This window comes from Populus nigra, chromosome 12 (genome assembly GCF_951802175.1).
Source record: "Populus nigra chromosome 12, ddPopNigr1.1, whole genome shotgun sequence".
Taxonomy (NCBI): domain Eukaryota; kingdom Viridiplantae; phylum Streptophyta; class Magnoliopsida; order Malpighiales; family Salicaceae; genus Populus; species Populus nigra.
This window is the reverse complement of record NC_084863.1, coordinates 14,737,916-14,753,889: the sequence shown is the minus strand read 5'-3', so window position 1 is coordinate 14,753,889 and position 15,974 is coordinate 14,737,916. Positions and strand designations below refer to the sequence as shown.

The window sequence follows — 15,974 nt, the reverse complement described above, 5'->3', positions numbered from 1 at the left end:
TTTATAAAATTCTTTTAGGATATTTAAAAAGTAAGTCCGAGTAGTTAGTTTTTTTACTTACTTTGATAAGAGAGATAGATGATAAAAAAAAAATTAAATTTGAGACCCATCAAAAATGATAAAAAATATTTTCACCTAGACTATTTTTTTCTCTTCTCCTTATATATATATCTCTCTCTTCAAAATAAATATCAATAATTACTTTCAGAACCATAAAATCTCTCCATTTCTACTACTAGAGAAAAGAATCTTCAATCCTTATACAAGTAAAATCTCTTACCTATTAACCATCTAAGTGGTAGTTCAGTGGTAAGAACTTAGGATCAAGAGGTTTGTTCCCTCTGTGGTCTCAAGTTCGAACCCTATGGTTGCTCATGTGATGGTCACTGGAGGTTTATATGGTCGTTAACTTCAGGGCCCGTGTGATTAGTTGAGATACACGCAAGCTGACTCGGACACCCACGTTAAACTATAAAAAAAAATCTCTTACCCATTACAACAAACTCTAAAGGACATGGGGTAACTAATGTTACTCACATTCGTAAATATTATGAATTATAATAGTAATTTATAGACTTTTATAAATTATTATTATTTTCTTTTATTTTATATTTTGCATTTTAGTTATTTTTTTTTGTTATTAAATTTTTATTATTTTTATTACAAAAAACACTAAAAAATATAGGGAAAATATTGTTTCCCTGCACCTATAAATATTGTAAATTATAATACTAATCCACAATTTTTTGCATATGTTTTTTGCATTTTGGTCTTTTTTTGCTTCGGTTATTGAATTTTTATTATTTTTAATTTAGTCCTTACATTATGTTTTTATTAAGATTTGAAGTTAATAATTTATTTATATTTATGTTTGAAGTGTTCATTTCAATTCAAGAAAAATATCCCGGCATCGAAATTGATACTTAATTTTATAAGATATTGTTCGCGGGTTTCACAGTGTACTTCTTTTTTTTAATTAAAATTAATTTTATGAGTATCTATTTTTTATTAAATAGTTAAAAAAATAATTTCAAAATAAAATTATGTTATTAAACTTTTTAAATTTCATGAACCTATTTTTAAATTTGACGAGTTAATCCTATTCGTGGGTTTTATATTACATAATTACAATTAATAAAAATGTATGTACAATAGCTGTTAACTTTCATGAAGTTCATAAACCTATTCAAAACATGTGTGTACAATATTCGTTGAATTTAACTTTATATTGCATAATTGAAATTAATAAAAAAAATTAGATGAAATATTTAAATAAAAATGGCAATCAATTTTTCTCGTAAAACATTTTTTAAAGAGTGAGCTCATGTAACAAGTGAGTATACTATACATTTTATCATTTTGGGTTCGAATTTAACAATGTTGTTGAAAGAATAAGTTTTTTTATAGTTTATAATTTAATTTGATGTACAAAAATTATTAGGAATATATATATTATTGAATAAAACCCAAAAATAAAAAAAGTTAGAAACCAATATAATAAAACTTGGTCTGCTCAATGATCAATTTAATGATCCACTTATCTAGAACCTAATCTAAGTTAGGTTAGTGAAAAAATACAATTATTTTTTTTTTAAAGAAAAACAATATCATTTCATAATTTTAAAAAAATAATAATTCAAAGTATGGTTTAACATACTAATCCAAGGATCATGGGTTAACTCACTCTGGAAGTTGGGCTGGGTACAGCCCCAATGTGTTCTTATAACTATAGAGATCTAACTTAAAGCCCAATACGCACTAACTCTTTGAGCCCAAACCTTAAAAAACACAAAGACCCATCTTCACTACATCCACACTCCACAGAATCACAAACCAAGGGATCCTCGAGCTCTCTCTGTCTCACGCTGCTCAACAGGTAAACCATCATCTGCTTCTCTGTTAAGGAAACAAAACCTATAAAAAAAACCCGATTTTATTTACTGGGTCAATCCAAAAAAACACGTGAAAAAACGAACTTTATCGGATGAATTCTCAATCTCAATTAAGCTCCATTGAAGACATCTTCGATTCCTCACTAAATTTAGAGGAAACCCATTTCAAGGAAGGCTACAATGAAGGCTACAGCCAAGGGTTAATGTCTGGAAAAGAAGAAGCGGAACAAACGGGCCTGAAAATGGGCTTTGGAATCGGTGAAGAACTCGGGTTTTATCGTGGCTGTGTTGATGTATGGAATTCTGCTATTCTTGTTGACCCGACCCGGTTCTCTACCCGGTTGAAGGAGTCTATGAAGAAGATGGAGGAGTTGATTGAGAAATACCCGGTTTTAGACCCGGAAGATGAGAGAGTGAATGAGATTATGGATAGTTTGAGGTTGAAGTTTCGGGTCATAAGGGCGGGTTTGGGTGTGAAATTGGAGTATGATGGGTACCCAAAACCAAAGGAAATCGAGTTTTGATGGGGTATTTTTTGGGTCTTTGTGTAATGGGTTTGGTGGTTTTTTTGTTGAAGCTTTGTAGTTCAAGTGGATCTTTGGTTAATAGAACAAGAATGTTTCTTTTTGATGTGATAATTTGTGGTCTATGGCAAAGTTTGGATCTTTAGATTTTATTTGATCTAATATGGCTAGGTATAAAATTCTAGTGTAGTTGATTGTGTTTGATTTTGAAGCTTAATAGCCTTTTATTTTCTACAAGTTTATTGAATTTGGATAGCTTAGTTGGTTTTGAACCTGTAGAATGTTACGTTTGATCCGATATGTCAGGAAGCATACAATTCTAGTGTTGCTGATTGTGTTAGATACTGAAGCTTTATTGATCAGCTACTCCATTGTGAAGAATTTAAGCCTTGTTCACTTAATATTTGGATTTTCATGACTATTTTCATTTAAAGATTGGTGCTTGAAAATTTTACTTTTATAATGTGGGGTAACTGAGAGAGGTTGGGGCTTTTGTGGTCCCCTGGGATTATAACCACAAAGTTTGTTGATAATGTCAATTTCTATCATCTAAGTTCTATCTGCTTGTGCAGCTTGTGAAAAAGGTAGTAAGGAGGAGAAATTATGTTGAAGATGATGCTTGCTTGCTGTAAGGTATACATATCTGAAAGCAGAAACAAAGTGGCATTGGAATCAATTGAAAGAGCTGCAAAGCTATTCCCTGAAGCACCTATTGTTAATAAGTTTGAAGATGTGACTTATAATAGAGTTGGCTACACTCTTGTCTCGAGTTTGGCTCCAAAACCATCTTTAGACTCATGTGCTTTGAAGGGTGCTGTGCTTGCTATGGTTAAAGCTGCTCTGGAAACTATTGATTTCGGATTGCATTGTGGAAGTCATCCCCGGCTTGGTGTTGTTGATCACATTTGCTTTCATCCCTTGGCTCAATCATCTTTAGACCAGGCAGCTGGGATTGCAAAGTCTCTGGCAGTAGACGTTGGCTCTAGTCTTCAAGGTTCGAGCCCTTTGAACTTATCTGTGATTTGTGGAATTTGTTTTTCATGATAGTATATAAGTGAAAGAAACCTATAAAAACGATGAGTTTGATTAATTAGCTTGATGACAAGTCTAGATTCTCTCCTCCGAAGATGGTACTTTCTCAAAACTATGTTCCCTGCCTAAAATAATACCTGAGGCAGCATAAGTAGCAGTAGATTGTATATATCTCTTCTCTTCTGGTTTCAATTGGATATGATTGGTTTTTCTTCTGGCTTTCTAAATTGTAGAATTTGAGTGATGTTTTATTTCAATGAACGTAAATCGATGCTGCAAATTCCTGATCCAATTGTTTGTGTTTGCTAAACAACAGCCCGACACTGTCATTCAATTACCCGCTGGCAGTAGCTTCTAGCATAAAACAAAACACAATATATTTGCTTCAAGTACTTAGTTTTCCCTGGGAATGCATATTAGAAAGATGGCATTATGTCTCTACCTTGAAAGCAAAGGTGATCTACTGAGCATTTCAGTACCCATTGGAAATAAACAAATGAAATGAGTTTGGCATTGGATTCAAAGTGAGGCAGTGAAAATTAAAAATGTTTTTTTATGACTGGAGCCCTATTTTTGTTCAGAATAAAGGAGATATCAATGGATGAATATTTATTTCTCAAGGCATGCTGAAATTTTTTGTGTTATGTTGAATTTTTGTGCAGTCTCCTTATTGGATCATAGCTCATTTTGTTTCTGCATTGCTAATGATCTCATATGTAGCCTGCAGTCCCCACATTTCTATATGGAGCTGCCAATGTTGAAGGGAGAACACTCGATTCAATCAGAAGAGAGCTGGGTTATTTCAAGCCAAATTCTGGAAACCAATGGGCAGGTGGGCCAAAATCAGAGTCCTTGCCACTGAAGCCAGATGAAGGTCCAGCTCAAGTGAATCAAGCAAAAGGTGTTCTTGTAATTGGAGCAACCAGGTGGGTTGATAACTACAATGTCCCTGTCTTCTCCACTGATATTGCCGCTGTTCGTAGAATTGCAAAACGTGTTAGTGGGAGAGGAGGCGGACTTCCTTCAGTTCAAGCAATGGCACTTGCACATGGTGATGATGTCATTGAGGTTGCTTGTAACTTGTTGGAACCAAGTAATGTGGGGGGAGAGATGGTTCAGCAAGAAGTTGAGAGACTCGCAAAGGAGGAGGGTGCGGCTGTGGGGAAGGGATATTTTACAGATTTCTCACAGGATAAAATAATTGAAAATTACTTGAAGTTTTGTCCCCTAATGTAACCACAAGATGCAATTTTGTAACAGAGAAGGTATTGTCCCTTCTGTGAAAATTACTTTTAAAAAAAATGCTACGCTGAAAGGTGTCTTTCTAAGGGATTTTTGTTCCGATGCATGTGATGTGAATGGTTGTCCACACATGAAATGTGTACGTCTTTACCAGCATATTCATCATCTTAGAAGCGGTGAAGTTTTGGCATCATATTCTTGAGAGATTGCTTAGATGCAAAAATTCCTATAAATACTACGTATATTTTGGTTCAACTTGTATCTCTATATCTGCTCTTCGTTCTTCATCCCTCCATAAGAGTTATCTCGCAGATCATCTGGTCGTCTTGATGTCTGGTGAGAACAATTTCCTATAATATTTGAAACAAGAATGTGTTCTGCAATGCTTAAATGTGATTCTGTCAGAGAATTCATATGTGATTAGATTTCACTAGTTTCATCTTCTCTTTTCATATGTATTTTCCTTTCTGACTTCTCGATTGCACTTCTCTAATGGCGTTCTTTCTATCTCTTACTATCATAAAGAAGTAACACTTTTGCACTTCAGTTTTCACGTATATGGATGGCATGAAGTGTGGTATTAGTTCTCTACAAGAAAGATTAATTTCCAAGGATTTTGTTTAAATTAAAGCAAAGCTTAGTGAATAGGCAAGCAATATAGTGTTGTATACAATCTAGAATTGTTTGATAGCAGAGTTGCTTTCAGCAAAGTGCTGTGACATTGAAACATGAAACCTGAATCACTGAACAATTACCTGATATTCTAATTGAAATCTGTGATGTCTTTTTTTTTATCAAATCAAACAAGAAATAGTGATGGCCTGGATACTGTTCGGCATAGAGCCCAAAACAGAAATAAAGATGACCAAACTCGCTGTTCGGAATTTCATGATTTATCTGCTTAGGAACTCGTCGGGACCTTAACAACCTCAATTTTGCAGATTTGCTCGTGAAACAATAAAGAGAAATCTTTCAGCTAGTGCAGAAAGCTGTTATCTGCACAAGAGACAACTGAGATCCTGATAACATCAGAATTAGAAACCACTTCGTTTAATATAAGGTATGCAACCTAATCCTTTCAGAATAGACCCTTGTTGCCAAGATGAGATGGGAAGGATGTTTTGGTTGAATGAGAATTTCTAGATTCATCCACTCAATAATAGTGGATTTTTCAATCATGTATAAAAGTGCCATATTCTACTTTTTTTTATGAGGATGCTTATCACACAGGTAATGATTCATCCTTACATCTAGCGCATGACCTAATTGATGTATCTATGTTAAAGACAAATAGAAGAAAAATAAATGTAAGATCATCTTCTGCTTGATATGATTGGTCATAAAGATTCTAAAAATGTTAGAAAGATAAGGTTGCTACGAGACGGTTTCTTTGTCTTTTTCAGTTTCTGCTTCTCACTATTGTATCATCAGCATCAATGCTAACACAATAGAGCTCGGCTGTTTTTGGTATTTGATAGATCGAAAGCTTTAAATTATGAAGGGAGGGGGGGTCTAGGGTTCACAAATAGTTATGAAAACCATGTGTTGTATCTACTACAATGTGCCCCATTTATGCTTCACCTAAACCACCAGTGTAGTTTCAGAGTTGTTTTTTTTTCCATACCATTAAAAACATATCTAATAGCCTGAAAAATGAGATGGGTTTTACTTCCTGACACCAATCTCAATCTGAGATACAAGGCCCTTGATGGATTTCATCTTTTGGTTGCTAGGGCTCATATTCAAGTTCATTTCCCTAGGGCTGAGTCAATGAAACCTCAATGAAAATCTTTAACAAATAATCACATGTTATATCACAAAGGAACATATTTTTGTGTCCTTTTCAATAAACGAAATCAATGGTTTTCAAGATGAAACAAATATCTAAATTTGTGGATAGGAGACTGTCCTTGTAATAACTCCACTGGCACAGGGAGGTATTGGGTTCACAAGAACAATTACCTGCCCTTAGCACTATGAATTTTCCAACTTACTAGTATGGCAATATGATTCTGTGGGCTTTTGTTTGTCATTTTATAGATAATAGAGAACCTTCTTTCATAAGAAAATGATCTGCATACATGTGATATGTCTACTCATGACACACAATGCTTTCTTATGAGTAAAATATGATGCTATTCAACACCATGTGAATCTGCTTTTGGTAATAAGCCACTGATTTCTCCTTATCCATAGCTGCTGATTTTGATGTCGAATTGTGGGGACAGTTTTTTAATGAATTTGTGTAATGCTGACTCACACTAGCTTAAATTATTAGTAGTGATTTAGTGGCTTATACATGCACATAGGACATATCCTCTCACCATCAATTCCTTCCCTTGAATAGTGAAGCATAGGCAAAAGCATCAAGATCATCTTGAGCAGAAGGCAAGAAATGGATTTTGACTCTAGTTGCAAGGTAAACATCATCAACTCCACATTATTGTCTTCCATAGAATTTCATCTCTTCTTTCTCTCTTCTGGGTTATCTTTCCTTTTGCTCTGTGTTTTGAGCCCATGCTGCATGGATACTTACCTTTATATCTTCATGTGTCTGTTTTTACATGCACAGCAAGATTATTTATTTTGATCTTTGATCACTTCTGAATTAGAACATTAGCTCGGAAGTTTGTGTTCATTTGAAAAGTTCTTGTTTCGTACAAATTTACTAATGACTGTTAAAACACCTAAAATCATCCCATTTGAGTTTTTTGTGGGATCAATATAATTTTTTAGCAATTTGAGTAGCTTCTTTCTACTTCCCTTCTTTGTTGTTGTCTCCATAGATGCCATATACTCTTTATCTCTAGTATCCTTTTATTTTTTAGGATTTTTGAGCATAATCTTCTTTTGGCATTCTACTTCTTTTAAGTATTTTCTTTTCAATACAACTAGCCAGCTGATAATCCAGAAGCATTTGAAGCTAAACCAATTTGACCATGTAACAAGTTAACCCCTGGAAAAATCTCTAAACATGACCTCCATTTACCTGCCAATCTACCACACACTTGTTCCTTGGTTGAGTTTGGTTAGTGTCCTCTGATAGAAGGGACAGGTATAGAAGAGACAGAAACTTGTATGGTTGAGAAATGGAAACATGAAATAAATGTGTAGGGGACAATCTTGGAGTGAACAGGGGGACATATTTCCTCTGTCCCACTGTCTCTATCTTTTCTGTCCATAAACAGCAACCAAACGCTTCTTTATAAATAGCAGAAAGCTATACACAGAGCATGTGACCAGTCTCTTTTCTTTGGTTGTTTAGACAGTACGCAAATTTGAGTCTTTCCCCTTCTCATGTTTTGCAAGAGACATCATCGCTAGAGTAAATGACAATTTTGATCATAGACTTTGAATTATTATGATCAAATGATAGGATGGGATTAATTGGCTGGGTACCAATAGGCCTTCGACTCATTGGTGTGAACTCTTTTACCAACATCAGTAGATATCTAATTTCCTCTTGTTCGTCTTGGTTGCATAGAACAAAAAAACTGCAAATGAATCCATGCTGATATGCTGCATGCTCTTCATCTCTGAAGCACGTAACCGTGCAGCTCTGGACTTAATTGAACGAGCTGCTAGGATCGACCCAGAAAGTGTCATTGTAAACAAATTTGAGGACCGAGTTTATAATAGGATCAGGTTCACTATTGTATCATATGTTGTTGTTGATAGCACTGGTAGTCCCATTTATAGTCCATTGCACCAAACTGTACTAGCCATTGTTGAGGCTGCTTACGGAGCCATTAACCTAGAGTTGCACTCTGGCGCACACCCTCGACTTGGCGTTGTAGATGATATTGCTTTCCACCCTATGGCTGAAGCATCACTGGATGAAGCAGCCTGGCTTGCTAAGGCTGTGGCAGCAGATATTGGCAGCAGATTTCAAGGTTGGTCCAAAACTTTAATTAGAACCATATTTATCACACTGCAGATGTTAATATTTCACTCGAAACAGCATTTTTTTAGTCTCGAAAATATCCACCACTTTCTTATTTTTCTTCTTGATATATTGCAGTGCCGGTATTTCTTTATGCTGCAGCACACCCAACAGGCAGGGCCCCGGACACAATCAGGCGTGAGCTAGGCTACTACAGGCCAAATTTCATGGGCAGCCAATGGGCAGGGTGGAACATACCCGAAATTCTCCCAGAAAATCCTGACCATGGTCCAAACCATGTGTCTCGGACCAGAGGAGTCACACTGATAGGGGCACGGTCATGGGTCACATTATACAACATTCCCATCATGTGCACCGATGTTTCAACTGCTCGACGGATAGCACGCATGGTAAGTGCTCGCGGTGGTGGACTCCCAACAGTACAATCGTTGGCCCTATTTCATGGCGATGATTCAGCTGAGATTGCTTGCATGCTCTTGGAGCCTAATCGGATTGGCCCAGACAGGGTGCAAGCACAGGTTGAGATGTTGGCAGCTCAAGAAGGGTTGGATGTAGAGAAGGGCTATTTCACTGATCTTTCACCAGAAATGATTGTGCAAAAGTACATGAATTTAATCTCTGCTAGGAGAGACTGATCAAACACTCGTTTGGACATTAAACTGATTATCAAATTTCTGCTGACCATAATGGTCAAAGAACATAACCAAATAACATAAACTGATCAACTGTTTAAATCTTAAGCTTACTCAATTGGTAGCTACTTTATGATAGCTTTTGGTTACCGTCACCACCACCAGATAGATGAGACGAAGATAATGGAGACATATCTTTCTATTCTTTCTATTTTGAGAAGATAGAAATCTATTCCAAACTAGTTTCAGGATAGATTTATTGTATGTTTATGTTTGTCTTTTCATCCAAATATGTTTTTGTCCCCTGTTATAAAACATAATCCAGGCTTAATGTCTCTAGTAAGCAAAAATGTCCAAGAAATGATCAAAACTATGTGCAGTTATCTGTTTTTAGATCACTTGCTGATTCTTTCTTTGTTCTACTTCCACTTACTTACTGTCTGATCCCGACTCTGAAAGTTTTTACTGTGTTCAAAATTTAAGAGGATATCTTGAATAAGCAATGAATTCCACACCAGAAAAATACTTCTGAATAAGTCATTTTATGCAAATATATTGCTATTTTTTCTTTCCTTGACCCTACGATTTAGCCAAAAAAACGTGTATTTCTGCCCTTTCAATATCTGAAACTCAATAAATTTCAAGATCAATATGAAAATGTATAGCAGCATGATTTCCTGGGTTTTGTTCGTCAGGCATGTTATCTTAGAAAAACAAGGTTAAACAAACCGTTTTTTAAACGGTCTGGAAACAGAATAATATTTTAATTTTTGGAAAGTAGTTAAAAATAAAATTTAAAATTTATGTTAAAATGCTATACTTTTTTCAGAAAAAAAAACTAATTATTTAGTTCTACAAATCTGTATTGAGTTTGAAAAACATTTTTTAGGTTCTCAATAATTTTTCTTTACAAATAAAAATAAATAAATGATGAATAATACAATATTTTTCTTTTATATTCAAGCACTCTTTATGTAAAATATTAAATTTCTTTTTTATATATTTTTATATTTAATTGTTATCATAAATTTAATTTTTGAATTAACAAGTATAAATATTTCATAATAAATTTAATTTGAATGAAATAAAATTAATATTCTATAATTAGATTATTAAAAATATAAATATTAATACATTTTCTAATTTTTTATTGAAAAACTAAAACTGAATAGGAGAAAAAAATTGATGATAAAAAAGAAAAATAATTTTCTATTGTTAGACAATACTCTGTCCCTTTTCTTTTTAAAACTCCTCCAAACTTCTAAGTTACTTCCCTCGGTTTTTTTTCTTTTTCTCCTTTTGGGTCTCCAGGTGCTGAATGCCATCACATTTAGACCTCACAAGGGCATCTGATTGCAACCCTTTTGAGCATGGTGTTAGCTGTATTCATACATCAGCACAAGTATTATCATAACCACTGCTCATATGATGAATCAAATATTTCTTCTATCAACCTTGATCTTTCATTGATTTATAAAAAGGGAAAAAATTTCCACCGCTCTACACCAGCTGTATAATCTATATGAATATATCAATGTACATTTGAAAGTTGTCAAAATTTTCTTTCATCATGAACACTGTTTTTTTCGAAAATCTTCGGCCAATAATGTCTGGAGCAGTTCCTGTAACCTCTGAGCACCAGGACCTGGTCTAAATACTGAATAATTACCGCGTATGGAACATGGATCAGATCCATTGTCTGAGCCGCCAATACACCATGCTCCAGGAGCAAACCTGCCCGTGCGGTTTAGAATCTCTTTATCAATCTTGTCTAAAACTGGATCATCCCTTGCAAATTTCCGGGCAAATGGGGCATTGCTTTTAACCATTTTAACAAAGTCTTTCATTGTCAAAGAGATAGGGTGTTGCTTGGGAGGACTGTCCCAGGCTATGTAGTGGAGATCATGACCTATGGCTGTGTTTTGGAATTCTTCAGTATTGCAAATAACAGTGTGGAAATATCCTTCAGGAGAGGAGATGAAATTTGTGTAGTACATTAGGATAGTTCGTGGAAGGTTCTCCCATCCCATTATACAGTATTCGAGAAACGATCGTGTCAGCATTACCCATGCTGAACCTGTATACCAGAGAAAAGACAAACAGCATTTTCTTTTCTTCTCTTTCCTTTTCATATTAAAAACAAAAGAATAAAGGACAGTATCATATACAGAAAGTAATCAGATTTTCTAGAGGCCATGAGTTAAACAATTGCAGGAAGACATCCAGATGCAGGGTTAAAAGAATCAAATGACCACACAGTATTTTGCCTCATGGTACTCGACCATGCAAGGATTTGGGATCGTCCCATTCGCCTTGGGAACCACCACTAAAGATAATCTAGTGGGCTATCAACTGACTCAATTGAGGTTCGTCCTATAATGTGTGGGAGTCCTATAATGTGTGGGAGTTGCTTCTTGTGCAGCTTCAAGAGAAGCCACTTCAAGCAACACTAATGAAGCGTACGAATGTCTCCAAATTCTCCCTCACAATGCCTCATTTTAATGGGCTGACGTAAAACAGTTCAAATTTTGAAAACAGTGCAAAAAAAGTAAGGGTAGAAAACAAAATACAGAAAGAAACCCTCATTATATCAAATCCAGGGTAGCCAACTTGAAAGGAGAGGCCAAAAAGACGTTTTTATGGTAAAAGATCAAGATAGCGATTTGTTTTCACCTACTGCATTCTCTGCAACTGACTGCACAACAACATCATGCAACATGAAAGATCTCTGACACGAAGTTAAGATGATAATGATGACATGTCAGCATTCATCCATATCATATGTAAGATGTCAGTGTATGGCTATATGCTTTCCACAATATACCAAATTTTGGTTGGTGCAGAGTGTAGTTTATGGTATCTGGGGGAGCCTCATACAATGGTGTTAGTCATACACTACCACCATGTTTCCTGTCCTCGTATGCACACCGGTGAATTTGTTTGATGCAAACACATACACAGAGCAAGACAGAGATGGGGATGGGGATGTATGGGATATGCAGTGAAAATATGTTTCTGCAATAGACAGTTTCAAGCTAACATGAATCAGAAATGCAATGCAATCCTTCAAAGAAGCAACTACCATCTCATAGCTAAATATTTCTCAAAAAAAAAAAACAAGTTTACTGTATGCTCAATGAATCCATGAAGCTTAGATAGACACGCATACCAGTAAACAACTTGAAAGATGTGGGAAGTGATCTGCGTTGAGTAGTAAAATAAAGGTCAGATTTCTTTGATGAGTAAAAGCCTGGATCAACAATAATCGGTTTTGCCCTCGAGTTCCTGCAAAAAGTTGGCAGATCAAAATACCCTAGGTGAATTGTTTTTTCAGAAAATAGAAGCAGATGAAGTTTTGCTAAGGTAGTGGTGCAAAGTTCTGTGTTTTCTTCACTTACAATTTCCATCCAGTTAGCTGTGTATGTTCAATGAAATTAAGGTTTCTAGACAAATTTGAGAACACATGGAGCAAATCTGCAGAGTCAAAATACAATTAGATTTTACAACTGCAAAGCATATCCATGTATACAGGAAATAGAAATTCCAAAACTTGAGTAAAAAATATTTCAATCCCCTGTACCCATCAGAATTATCACATGAAATTTAGCAAATTAATGGGGAACTTAGTCATATTGCTGAACAGTATGAAGAGATTTGTAGGCACAATGCTGTTTCTGTCAGTTCATCCATCCAATGCAACTTATGAATAGCAAGTCAATCAGAGAGTTGAGAGGCAACCACTGAACATGATTGTATACCAAAAACAAATAGAGTAAGATAATGTGTCGTTGATCAAATAAGATAAATGCTAAGACCTTGTTATGATTTATACAGTTTGAGTTTCCAAATTAGACATTGCAAGAACCTACTTCGGAAGGACCAACACCTAGTAGTGGCCTTTTCAGAAAAATTAACTTCTTCAAAGAGAATTACTGTGCAATACAGGAACAAGAAAGGAGCACAGGAGATGATCTTTTTCCTTAAAAATAACTAGAGTCGAGAAAAAAAAATGCAGAAGCATAAATCTAGTTGTTACAGGGCTATGGCAATGTTTAAAATAAGTACACAGCAAAATTTTCCACTCCTGGATGACAAACAGAAAAACTCCATGAGACAGCAAAATTTTGAGGTTCCTTGAACCCAAAAGAAAGGGTTAGCACTTAGCAGTTGCACATAGTGAGCCAGCCCTTCAGCAGGTGACAGCAATACAGTGGCTATATTCCCTTGAAAAAACTGCTAAACAATCTTAGACTCCAAGTGTAAACCTCGGTGTAATTAATTATGTTCTTCATTTTCTAGTATAAATAGAATCCCATAAGAAAATTTTGATGGCATAATCATGATCTCCTAAACATCTTGCAAATGCAGTCGAGAAATATATCTCTATTGCTAAAGTGCAACAGGAGGGTGCAGTGCTAAAGAAAAGGTGATCCATTGAGTATGCTAACCTTGCGCATTCCCCAAGGCAAAACAAAGATATCCTTTCCCTTAGAAGCAAAACGCACGAACCTACTTGAGAGCAATAGCTCAAAACTTAGCCCTAAAGGAAACAAATTGAAGCTTCATATTATTAGAACTAAAGAATTGGAATACCATGAGCTTGGTAAATGATATGTGAACAGCATGAAGGAAACCTGGTTGGACCCAAACACCACATTCACACAAGTTAATGGGTTCAAATTGTTCGTGTGAACTGAAGCAAGGATTGGATTCAATGACCCAGCATTATTTTTTATAAGCAATTTACTGCATCAAATTTTGCTCCAAGCTAATTACATAACCTAAGAAATCGACTTATTATACCACAATTTGTCAGATATCACCTATGCTGGATACAAGAACCAATACACAGTTTTACAGAATATGTGGAGAGAAGTTCAAATTAATTCGATAAGTAAATTACCATTCTTAAACATTATCAATCCTCTTATGGAAATCGAACACGATAAGTTACCCAACAGAATAAGAAAAAAGCAGCAATAATAATTATGAAACAAGTAAAAATGCAGCAGCAACAGGTACTAACCATCTTGTGTCACAAGAGGATAATCTGAAGCACTGAGATTGATAAACCAGTCCCACTCTAAACTCTCCCTCAACATGATTGCAATTGCTTGAAGGGTACAGGCAAACATTGTAGGCCCTTTATAAGTCACCAAGTTGGACTGTGCCATTACACGCACATTCCCAACTTCTTGAAACGTTGGATCATTCTTCACATACCCTCCCAACATCAACCTTTCTCGTGGGGGTGCCTCAAGATCCAAATGTAGAATATACTGATTTCTAGGATGATACACAGCCTGCAAAGTCCTCATCATTCTTTGACTATCACCCTTCGTACCTGAAATGAGATAAGCTAATCTAGGCGGTTCCAATTCTGAATACCTACTTCTATCAAACCATTTCTTTAAATCCGATTCTACGAAATACCCACTTGAGTCCTCCGGTCTTGAATACGAAACAATGTCAAATGGCACCTGCTCTCCTCCATAAGAAGATGTAAACACCCCAAAAGTAGCCGATGAAAACAGAGTTAAGAACACGAGCAAGCTTGCAAAGAATGGGATAAGCCATTTTCTATCACTGAACAACCTTCCTGAGTGGGAACTTCCATTCTTCCTCATACTCACCAATGCCTTTTTGATAGACATCGTTCTCCTCTAACTCAAAAACTCTCCAAATTATCAGAGGACACCAAGAAATGCTAGCAATTAAAGCAAAACCCCCATCAATCTAGTAAACAGAAAAGAGCCAAATAGAAGCAAACCCTCCGTTTCAGATAAATGAATAGCTTCTAATGCTTTGAAGCGAAGTTGCATTAACATATTAACAAAACCCCACCAAGATTCCTAGATTAAGAACTCAAATTTCCAAATTAGTAAAATCGAAAAGAAATCTTTATGGCAACAACAGTTACAAGGAAAAAGCTGAAAACCCATAATAATTCCAATAAAAGAAAGGTATTTACAAGTGAAAAAAAAAACCCAACAAAATGTTAACTTTCAACTTAAAAACTCAAACTTCAATAACCAAGAAGCAGTTAGATTCAACAAATGCAATAAATAAAAAGTGGGGTTTTGCTCTAAGCAGTTTCAGATCTAATAATCACCACAAAGAGTTGATAGGAAGAGATAAACATAGAAACAAAAGGGAGATGCTTAGAGTAAATTTTTAGAAACTTTAAACACAAGAGAACTACAGAAAGGAGGAAATAAAAGAAGAAAAACTTACTAGGTTTGAAGAGTTTGAATGTAGTTAAGAGAGAGATAAAGAGAGGGAAAGTTGCAATCTTTTTACAATGCGAGGGATTCAAAGATTGAAGCTTTGAGCAGAATCCGCTGAATTTATTCCCTGAGAGAGAGGTGGTGGTGAGTCAGGTCATGGGGACACTAAAATTGATCAAGATTTTGGATTTGCATTTAATTATTTGGTGAAAACTTTTGATTAAATGAGCTTGATTCCTTTTCGTAATTATTTGAAGAATAGACAATAACGCTCAAGCAATTACAAGAGCTCCCACGCCAATTCATGGCGCGTGGTTTTCCTTCATAACAGACCAATTGCCCTTGATTGCTTTTTTTATTTGATAATTAAAGTATTTTCTAGTGAATTTACCTGTGATCGAGATTAATTCTTTTACTTTAAGCAATTTTAAAGAGACATTTTCAACTTGAATCTAATATATTCAGAAAAATTTAATAAATCTTCCTTAACAATATCTTGAAGTTTGAACCGTTAAAAAAAC

General features: G+C 35.3%; 2 protein-coding genes and 1 pseudogene across 5 annotated transcripts; 2 read left to right on the top strand and 1 right to left on the bottom strand.

The window, feature by feature from the left end:
- The first annotated feature begins 1,801 nt into the window (after positions 1-1,801).
- Positions 1,802-4,776, top strand: LOC133669690 (uncharacterized; annotated as a pseudogene).
- A 111-nt stretch (positions 4,777-4,887) lies between these two features.
- On the top strand, positions 4,888-9,334 carry LOC133669689 (uncharacterized). Of its 2 annotated transcripts, XM_062089920.1 has the most exons (5): positions 4,888-5,026; positions 5,632-5,750; positions 7,038-7,109; positions 8,175-8,583; positions 8,712-9,334. In XM_062089920.1, exons 3-5 carry the CDS (start codon positions 7,086-7,088, stop codon positions 9,227-9,229), a joined length of 951 nt encoding a protein of 316 aa, XP_061945904.1. In that variant the 5' UTR covers positions 4,888-5,026; positions 5,632-5,750; positions 7,038-7,085; the 3' UTR covers positions 9,230-9,334. The 2 variants fall into 2 exon arrangements, with proteins under 2 accessions (XP_061945904.1, XP_061945903.1); XM_062089919.1 differs by lacking the exons at positions 4,888-5,026; positions 5,632-5,750 and having other exon boundaries at positions 6,266-7,109.
- Positions 9,335-10,666: 1,332 nt separating this feature from the next.
- LOC133669755 (beta-glucuronosyltransferase GlcAT14A-like) lies at positions 10,667-15,652 on the bottom strand. 3 transcript variants are annotated; one of them, XM_062090021.1, is made up of 5 exons: positions 15,461-15,652; positions 14,253-15,078; positions 12,625-12,700; positions 12,396-12,511; positions 10,667-11,303 (listed from the first exon to the last, which is right to left on the bottom strand). In XM_062090021.1, the coding sequence occupies exons 2-5, from the start codon at positions 14,878-14,880 to the stop codon at positions 10,795-10,797; spliced, it is 1,329 nt and encodes a 442-aa protein (XP_061946005.1). In that variant the 5' UTR covers positions 14,881-15,078; positions 15,461-15,652; the 3' UTR covers positions 10,667-10,794. The 3 variants fall into 3 exon arrangements, with proteins under 3 accessions (XP_061946005.1, XP_061946007.1, XP_061946006.1); XM_062090023.1 differs by having other exon boundaries at positions 14,253-14,962; XM_062090022.1 differs by having other exon boundaries at positions 14,253-14,933.
- Positions 15,653-15,974: the final 322 nt, after the last annotated feature.